Source organism: Arachis ipaensis, chromosome B3 (assembly GCF_059453495.1).
Source record: "Arachis ipaensis isolate K30076 ecotype BB chromosome B3, ASM5945349v1, whole genome shotgun sequence".
Taxonomy (NCBI): Eukaryota; Viridiplantae; Streptophyta; class Magnoliopsida; order Fabales; family Fabaceae; genus Arachis; species Arachis ipaensis.
The window spans coordinates 27,188,755-27,198,586 of NC_142438.1; the positions used below are offsets into that span (position 1 = coordinate 27,188,755).

The window sequence follows — 9,832 nt, forward strand, 5'->3', positions numbered from 1 at the left end:
CCAGTTTCCTTGCAATATTTTTCAATAGTATTACATACTTCATGGAATGTATAATAGTGAATTACCTTATTTTTGAAAGTGGCAGTCATAGATGCCACAATCTATGTAGAAAGAGTGAGATTTTGCATACGCTATGTCTTGAAAGATTCTGATTCTTCATCAGTTGCATACACTAATAAAATTTAGTGCTATTTAGATGATTTTTCATCTCAAGACTTTAAATTGTGAGTAACGCTTGATACCTCCATGTGAAGGAATTATCCTCATTCAGTTTGTTCGCAATAGGTGAGAAAGATTTTTTGTTTAATAAATCAGATATAGCAGAACTTTAGAAGGTTCAATGCATAGAAAAAAACAAAAAGGAGTCTGAAAGAGTTGAGAGAGAATAAAAAAACTGAATTGCTATGTTATTATTGAATTCATCATTGTTACTTGCAAGCTAAGACAACCACACGTATATATAGCAGCAACTCTTAGCAAGAGAGCATATACAACTAAGATTATTTTTGACTAACTGACAGACTTTATACAAAGCAATCCAATCCAATGTACCTTTAAAAGTACTAACAAATCCAATATACAACTAAGATTATTTAAAATTCAATAAAAGTACTTTTATTTTTTTAAGAAGTACTAACAAGCAATCCAATCGGACACTTGGAAATCCATGATCTTCTACTGTCCACAGAATTATATTCCAGGTTGCCACATCTGACATCCCACTTAGAATCTGAATGTCTACCACCTTTCCACTTCGTAAGAATGCAAAGCGATGCTTCCTTTCTGCAGTGATTGTCTTTCAAGTGTATTTGGAAAGACCATATCTCTTCATTGATCCACTCTATTTCTCTCTCGGCATGTTTGATTTTGGTTTCTACTGCACGCTTTTTCTTCCTCATCTCCATTAACTCATCACATATAAACTATTTAAAGCAAAATTAAAGGAGACATGCGCGAAAATGTAAGCCATTGGGACTAGAAATGAAACGTTACACTGCATTACTTATATTTAAGCCGTTTTTTTCTTCCCTTTCTTTCTATTTTGTACTTTTATAATTAATTGCTAAATGCTTCCTTATTTTTATTATGATTTTTCTTTTTTTCTTGGAACTAAATAAAAGAAACAAGGAAAACAACAAAATCTTATTATTTAATGGTTCTTTTGGAAGAATTTAAAACTAATAAAGAAAAGAGTAGGTTTGGTTAATAAAAAATGTTATGTACACACTCAAAATTAGTTACTAAATCGGTTATTATGTATTTATGTATATAAATACATATATTGTTTAACTTATTTTTAATGTATATTTTATATTTCAACGTATATTTTATATGAGTAGCTGATTTTTTGTATACACATTACATGATTGAAATAATAATATAATATATATACTAAAGACACGAATTTTGTTTTTAATACATACATAACAAATACAACAACAAAAGTTAAATTTTTGTATTTTTCATAAAATTTCAATTACCAATGTTAATATATATTCTTATAACATGTTAACTAAAGTCCAAACAAAATGAAAAGCCAAAACATTTTGATTAAAAATGTTGAAAGCATTAAAATGAAAGTAGAAATAGAATAATATATGAAACAAGGAAATAGCAGGACTTAATGTAGGGTATGTGAAATTCTAACCTTGACTTGGTTTTTCAAACATTCTCTTAAGTCACATGTGATATCCTTTTCCACTTTTTTCAACTGTTGAAGTAGTGTGTCATAATTCTGATTGTAAGGATAGTAGCTGTAGCGATATGTCCATTGTATCTGAAATAACTAAAAAGGTTTGTAGAAACTATATAAATGTTTACATTATTATAAGTAGGGTTAAATCAGGCTGCCTCTTATGGAGTTAGACCTGTCCTGTTTTAGATTTGTTCTACTTATAAATAAAAATTTGTGGAGGAATGCTAGAAGGTCATCACATATATTTATTATTTTTGGCTATTATTTAGTCATCAATGATTAAAGAAAAAAGGACAAATAGGTCATTGGCTTTTTGTCTCGCAGACATTTTTATCTCTCACTATTTGAAAATACTTTTAAGTATCTCATCTCCTTAAAAGTTGGACAGATTAGTCTCTCCATACAAATGCCTCTGTCAGACCCAACTTTTAAGGAAGGACTAATCTGTCCAACTTTAAGGAGGTGAGAGACTTAAAAGTATTTTCAAATGGTCAGAGACAAAAATGTTTGCAGGACAAAAGGTTAGGGACCTATTTGTTATTTTTTCATGATTAAAAGTATGAGATATCGTATATTGTTGAATTACTAAACTAAAGAAATTAAACTAAATGAATTGAGTTGATGACTAAATGATGAACAAAGATAATAAATTCTGATGACTTCTTAACATTTCTCTTTTAAAATAGTATATTAAACATCTAATTATTTATCTATCAAATCTCTTTAATAAGTATATCAAACCTTTTTATTTGTATCTCATATTTAATTTTTAATTCAATATAAATTTTTTGTATGTTAACAAACTTATTAGCAGGTTTTAGGTCATTTCCGACAAGTTAAAATTTTTGAAAATCATGGACTCAAATATCTAAAATTTCTCTAACAAACCACTGTAAATTATATATGATGAGTTCTATGCAGATATGATTATAAACGTTATGCTGGATATGAAAATTGGATGAAACTTAAAAAGCGTACCTAAAATCAATGTCACACTATTTTAATAATTTGACATCACTTATTAATTTTATTATAATTTTGTTTTTTTGCTTTGTAAATTAAAAAGTGTTGCCAAATAATAAAAATTGTGACCTAAAATTTTGCTACACTTTTAAGTATCGTCAAAATTACCATCAATACCATCGTTATAATCATAGCCACCATGGACTGTACTCTCTATATATATTAGATAAAAGAATAGAAATATTTTAGTCTTAGATAAATTAAACTAACAAACTTACATGCAAAAGTTAATATGGTTATCATTATGGATAAAAAAAAGTTAATTTATGTAGTTTGAATTTTATAAATAAATATTTATTTGGGCTTAAATAAACTTTTAAAATAACCATTTATTTAAAATCCAAGGGATTGATGATGCCAATGTTACTTTATATAAAATAAAACAAAAGCTATAAGAAGAGTTCTGAAATTACAATTTCTCTAAGTTCTGTCAAATGTGAAGTTGAAGTAGTAGTGTCTGATTCTCTCAGCTGCTGCTGGTTCACATTTATCTTCCTTAGGACTGAATTTTCTTGAGCCAAATTTTTGCTTGTGTGTAGCATCTTCAATGTCAACTAAAGTCATCACAATTCACAAATATATATATCATTGACATTCTATCTTGTAGCAAGAAGATGATAAAATATCAAATGAGTTCTTTTAATTAGGAAGACATACAAGTTCTTTCCCTCTGCGTTTTATTTCAAATGACAGCAGATCTAGTGCTTGATACAGTTGAGTCAAGATCTTCTTTTTCTCTTCAATACTTCCATTAATACTGTTCAAGTAATATGTTTTCAGATTATTCATCCTTTGAACCAACTTTTCCCTACCAAACTGCAAGAAGAAATTCCTAACAAGTTAAGGTTGTGTCATATCATATTATATTATTGCTTTTTCTGATATCATATATTCAGTGATGGATTTTGAAAATTTTGATAGTAGAAGACAAAACATATATCATATGCCAATAATTAATATTAACATAATAGAAACAGATGAATAGTGAATACCATCATCATATATTATCCAAAAAATTTCTAAATTTTAGTGGAGCCAGTTACCCACAAGTTCACACAAAGATCCGTCCCTTATCATAAACATTTGTTTCTCAACAAATAAATTTACTGAAAATAATAATCCAGTACAATAATTTTGGCTATAAACAATAATATTATGCAACATATCTTAGATTGTGTTTGGTTTTAAGGACAGGACACTGAGAACAGGACAAATGGATAAAGACACAAAGATTAATACTTTTATATTTTATTTGGTGATAAACTGAATATAAGATAGAACAAATAATAAAAATTCTAATTTACCTTCATTTTATCTCTCACACAAAATTTAGAATAAAAAAATAGAATAATAAAACATATAATAAAAAATTGATAGGAATAATGAAAGAAAAAATTAAAAAATAAATTATGTTTCCATCAAGTGTTTCTGTGTTCTTTTTTATAGGAATGACAAAAAATACACTAATTCAGTGTTTCAGGACAATGTATTGTCCATGTTTAACCTGCCGAATACAATTTTGTATCTCTGCCGCTTGGATAACACTTTTTTAATATTTAATTATAATTTCAAACAGCATATTATTTATAGTAAAGAGGAATGCTAGGACGAGCAGATTTTGTAAGTTGTAATCATCAATTAGCCATCAATAGTGTATTTAATGGTGTGAGATTTCATCTAATAGTGGAGAATCACTCATTTTTCTTTTGTTGGCTAAGTGCTGGCTAAATTTTAATAAATCTGCTAGCCCCTAAACTTTCTCTATAATAAAATTGCCTAATGGAAGCAGATACAAGCGTAACTTTTTGTGAATAAAAATGCTGTTCTTAGAAGACAAATGCGTTTTATTTTTAACTTCAACTTATAACACCAATGAATCTTTTGCAATTCTTCGTATTTAATTGATATATGAAGATTAAAACAGAGTAAAGACACAAACCATATTAATTATTTCACATACCACTTTGTCTCTGATCTTTTCAGATATCCGAAAAATGTGTTCATCCTTTCTCTCAAACAACCTTAATACTTGAATAACATTGCTATCCATATCTGAATCTTTTGGCCAAATTTTGACAACACAAAATGTCATCGCTTGCTTGTATGCATGTTCCTGGTCAAACTTATTCTCTTCTTCGCGATCCATTATTCTGATATCACTACCTCTAGCCTAATAAATAATCTTCATATGAGTTAGCATATATCGTAAAAGTAAGAAGTCAAATAAATTTAATATAATAATGTACTTACTGAAAAATTTTTGGCTTCAAATTTATTCTTTGCAAAGTAAATAACTAAATACTGCAAATTAAACCAATAGAAAAGAAACTACTAACCACAAGACAGAGTTTAGTAGTTACTCTATGAATGAAAAGATATGATTAATTTTTATTATATAAGATTCTGTCCTTAGTTTGATTGAAGTTGCTATATATAATATATGGTCACTTACTCATATTCTTGCACCCCACGCTAAGAAAGTCAACGGTCTCTTATATACGTAATAAATGTTATTTGAACAACTCCATATAACACAACTCTATTTATTTATTTATTGATGATGGGGAAATGCATAATAATTATGGGTGGCAGTATTATATGTGATATGATATTAGCAAAAGATTAGGATAAACAAATAATTATTTATAATGTGAACAATCACAACATTGAAGATTTAGACTTATTGATTGCAAACTTGATTTGTTCTAATTTAATTTAATACTAATGTAATTATTTGATTTGTTCTATTATTAAAAACGACTATGTGAAAATATTTGAGTCAACTAGGATTTTGTTATACGTATGGACGTTGTATTCATTTAAAAAAAAAGTATAGAACAAATCAAATAATTACATTAGTATTAAATTAAATCCTAGTCATCAATTAGAACCAATTAGGATAAAAAATATTTTAAAAATAAAAATTAGCCAATTATGTTTTGGAAGTTTTTTTGTTTTAGGTTTTAGATGTTTTTTTTTTAATTTTAGATATTTTTTAATTTTTGAATGTTCTTTTTCTAATATTTTTTAGATATCTTGTTTTAATAGGTTTTATAATTTTAAAATAATTTTGAATATCTTTTTTGTTAGATTTTTTATGCTTCTTTTTATTACGTTTAGATGTCTATTTTTATTAGAAATTTTAAAATAATTTTTAAAATAATTTTGGAATTTTTTACATGAATTTTATAATTTTAAATATAATTTTGAATGTTTAAAATTTTTAAAATAATTTTGCTAGCATCGGATTGCCACTTGCACCCAATGTAGCCACCCCAAAGTTGGTAAATTGGAGATTATAATTTGTGTTATCACTCTTTCACTATTTTTTTTCTTTTTTAGGCTATGCTATTTTGGTTCGTGAGAGTTACTAGTAAAATAGTTGGAAACTGAAAAAATGAAGATTTTGGAACTCAATATTTTATGATTATTCAGCGGTCATTAACTCTTTCTAATTTTTTATATCAATCACTTCTTTAACCCTCTATGCTTAGTTTATATAGCTTTTTTTGACATTTTGCTTTTTCATTAGAAGTAGTTGTAATATATTTATGGTTTTGATTAATTTTAATGTGTGAGTTTTTTAGCTACCGTCAATAAACAGTGTGTAAATATAGCCTATTTTGTGCAAATTGATAAGCTGAATTTGGTTCTAAAGGAGAATTCTGATTATGAAAGACCGCTCGAGAATCATATTCTTTCTAACTTAACTCTGGAAAACAACTCTGTTAAAATTCTTAGAAGTTGAAGAAAAAGATATAGCAAAGGTATGATTGTTGATCACGTAAGAAGAATACAAGAGAAAACCAATGTACTATATAATATATGCACAAGGACAGAATTAAACTAACCGTTATTAATGTGAACAAGGACAGAATTAAATATTTAGATTTATTAATTGAAAACTGATTTTTTAGATTTTACAGTTATTTGACTTGATTTACTTTGATTTAATTTAACACAAACATAATTATTTGATCGATTCTATTATTAAAAATGATTGTGAAAATATTTTTTGTCCAATTTGAATGCAAATTATGTGTTGTGTATGGGTGAACTGGAAACTAAGGGAGTGCTTAGTTCAGTTTTTCCATAAATTGAACTGAAATTGCACTAAACCATTTTAAATAGTTTAAAAACTGAACCAAACTACTTTGTCACAAAAGAAATTGGTTTTAAACCGGTTCATTATAATAAAATTAGTTTTAATTGAAAAAATTAATTTAAATTGGTTTATAGGCTAAAGCTAGTTTTCACATCCTCTCTCTCCCCCTCTCTCTCTCTCCCTCCCTCTCCTTCTTTCTCCCCCTTCCCCTTTCTCTCTCTCCCCCTTCCCCTCTCTCTCCCTCTCTCTCTCCTTCTTTTCTCTCTTTCTCCCCTTCGCCTTTCTCTCTCTTTTCTCTATCTCTGCCTCTTCTCTCTCTCTTCCCCTTCATCTCTCCCTCTCTTTCTCTCTCTTCTTCTCCTCTCTCTCTTTCTCTCTCTCTTTTTCCATTTCTCTCTCTCTTCCTCTCTCTCCCCATTTTCCCTCTTTCTCTCTCTCTCTCCTCCTCCCAGTGAAAACGGTATACTACCTTTTCTTTGGCCGGATTCTTCTAAGGAATAATTTCAGACTTGGATAGATAGGAATATGAGTAAGAGAAGGAGTTTTTTACGGTGATCTAGTTTGTGTGGAAGGGTAGAAATGAGATCAACAATGTTATGTTTGATGAAAAAAGAATGAAACTTGATATAGTTGTTTCCTGTGCTTCAAAGTGGAACCGGGAGAAGGAGAAAAGAAGAACAGCTAGCCCAAACCTTTTCATGTAGGTGTGGCGCGACAACTCGTTCGGGAATGTTTAGGGTCCATGGGGAGTATTAAGTTTCTACATTATTCAATGATGTAATAAGTTTTTTATTTGTGTTGCTATGGTTTCTTTAGGTGGTGCCTTCTACTAGTTGTTTAGGATTTTGTGTAAAACCTAGTTAATTAATGACTAATTAACCAATAAATTAGAATTTATTCTAGAAAGTCAAAAATGTGATTTTTATGGCTTAATGTGATAGAGGAGATTGAAACGAGAATTTTGATACCAATTTTAAAGAAATCGGCCCAAGATTGGACCGAACGGACCAAACCGGACCAACCAGACCCATATTGGGCCCTTGGCCGAACCAAATAAAACCTAAAATCCTAAAAATAGCACTCTCTCTCCTCACTAAATCCTCAAACACGCTGGAAATGGAAAGAGAAAGGGGAAGAACACTCTTCCAAGGTTCTACCCTTGTTTGATCTTTAAACCACTATAACTTTTGATCCGGAGCTTCGATTGTCGCACCGTTTATGGCCACGCGTTCAGCACGACGAGCTCTAAAAAACTCACTACTTTGTTCTTGAGGTAAGTCATGATTTTAGTTCAGTTCTTCAGCCCTTAAATTCGAATTTTTGGATAAAAAGTGTTGAGATTTTAGACTCTTTGATGTTATAGGATCCAACTAGTTTGAAGGAGAGGCTTAATCTTGTCTTCTTGATCCTTGGTTGTGGTAATATTCTCAACCCTAGTGGAATTTGTGTATTTATGATGTTTGGGTATTGAGTTGTTATGTTCGAATGTGATATTGTGGTTTAGGAAGTGTATATATATGTGTTGGAGCTTGGTTGAGGCTTTGGAAAGCTTGGAAAAGGGCTTTACTGTGCTAAAAAATTGTTCTTGGAGGTGTTGAAGCTTTGAAAGCTTGTGAAAAAGTGATTTGGATGTGTTCCGGGTTAAGCGAGAAAACGGCTAAGGTATGGTCTCGGTTTCCTGTATCTAAAATGTAATGTGGTGTGAAAACTTAGGCTAGAGGCCCTAAGATAGGATTTGAATGGCTGATATTGTTGAATGGTTGAGATAAATTATGTGGTTATGTATGTGATTAATGAATATTGATGTTTTGATGGGGTGATGCATGAGAGACATGCATGTTCTGATATATGCTTAATGATTGATTGAGGTTGAATTGTGGGTGAAGCCATATTGAGGGTGAGGGTGATATTGATTGTGTGTATTGATGGTTGATTGGAAATGGTATTGTTGGGAATTGGAATGAGAAAATATGTATAATATGATATTGTGTTTGAAGTTGAGTTACTTGGTTGAGATTGGTTAAAATGATGGATTGGTAGATTATGATTTGATAAAAATATTAATGTATGAGTTGAGGAGGCTTGAGGTTGATTTTGGTATATTTTGGTTGATTTTAAAAAGGGTTGGAATTGGGTTGTTTTGAAAATGGCACTTTGTGGTTTTGTATGAAAATGTGATTTTCGGGCATACTTTGACAGAGCATAACTTGGACACCGGATTTCTGTTTTGTGCCAAACTTCTTTAGAAATAAAATTGGATCCGGAATGTTTATGCCGTTTGAAGAACGGGTGAAAAATGATTTGAAACAGAGAAGTTATGTCCGTCAGAAGATTGGGGTTTGAAACTTTGAATTCTGCAGCTTTTTTAACTTAGTAAAATTTTTAGCAGAACGCACTCCCACGCGTATGCGTGGCCAACGCGCACGCGTTGTTTTCAAATGTTCACTACCCATGCGTGCGCCTGGCCCACACGTACGCGTCGATGAGCTAAATCAATTGCCCAGCCAAAATTTCCGAGAGTTGTGCGGGAGTTGTGCTGGTTTTGTGCGTGGGGCACAAAACGCACCCACGCATACGTGTGGCTAACGCGCAGGCGTGACTTGGCTTTTCTCCCATCCACGCCTCCGTGTGGGGGACGCCTGCGGGTGGGGGACGCGTACGCATCACTGTATCTTGCTGCCTTCCACGCGTGCACGTGGACGACGTGCACGCGTGACCTTGTTTTCATCCTAAAGTTGATTTTTGAGTTTCAAAACCAAATTTCATACTTCTAAGCCTTCGATCTCACCCCTTATGTCTTAAAACCTTATGATATGCCTGGCAATAGGAAGGGTTAGCGAATGTGGTAACTTGTGAGTGAAGAAATGGGGAATTAATGATCAATGATGATCAAAGAGAATGGTATGAGATACGGAGGATGGTGGTAGAAGTGCTTTATATGCCATGAGCTGAAGGGCTGTATTGTTAATAAATTGACTGGCTATGTATTAAATTATGAGCCAAATGGC

The 9,832-nt window shown here is 30.9% G+C and overlaps 1 protein-coding gene across 4 annotated transcripts; it reads right to left on the minus strand.

Moving 5' to 3' along the window:
• Positions 1 to 490: 490 nt before the first annotated feature.
• Positions 491 to 5,112, minus strand: LOC107634336 (uncharacterized). Of its 4 annotated transcripts, none has more exons than XM_088509732.1 (6): positions 5,056 to 5,112; positions 4,680 to 4,889; positions 3,377 to 3,535; positions 3,133 to 3,273; positions 1,649 to 1,786; positions 491 to 923 (listed from the first exon to the last, which is right to left on the minus strand). In XM_088509732.1, the coding sequence occupies exons 2-6, from the start codon at positions 4,863 to 4,865 to the stop codon at positions 624 to 626; spliced, it is 924 nt and encodes a 307-aa protein (XP_088365858.1). In that variant the 5' UTR covers positions 4,866 to 4,889; positions 5,056 to 5,112; the 3' UTR covers positions 491 to 623. The 4 variants fall into 4 exon arrangements, with proteins under 4 accessions (XP_088365858.1, XP_088365860.1, XP_016193350.1 ...); XM_088509734.1 differs by having other exon boundaries at positions 1,649 to 1,777; positions 4,970 to 5,106; XM_016337864.3 differs by having other exon boundaries at positions 4,970 to 5,106.
• Positions 5,113 to 9,832: the final 4,720 nt, after the last annotated feature.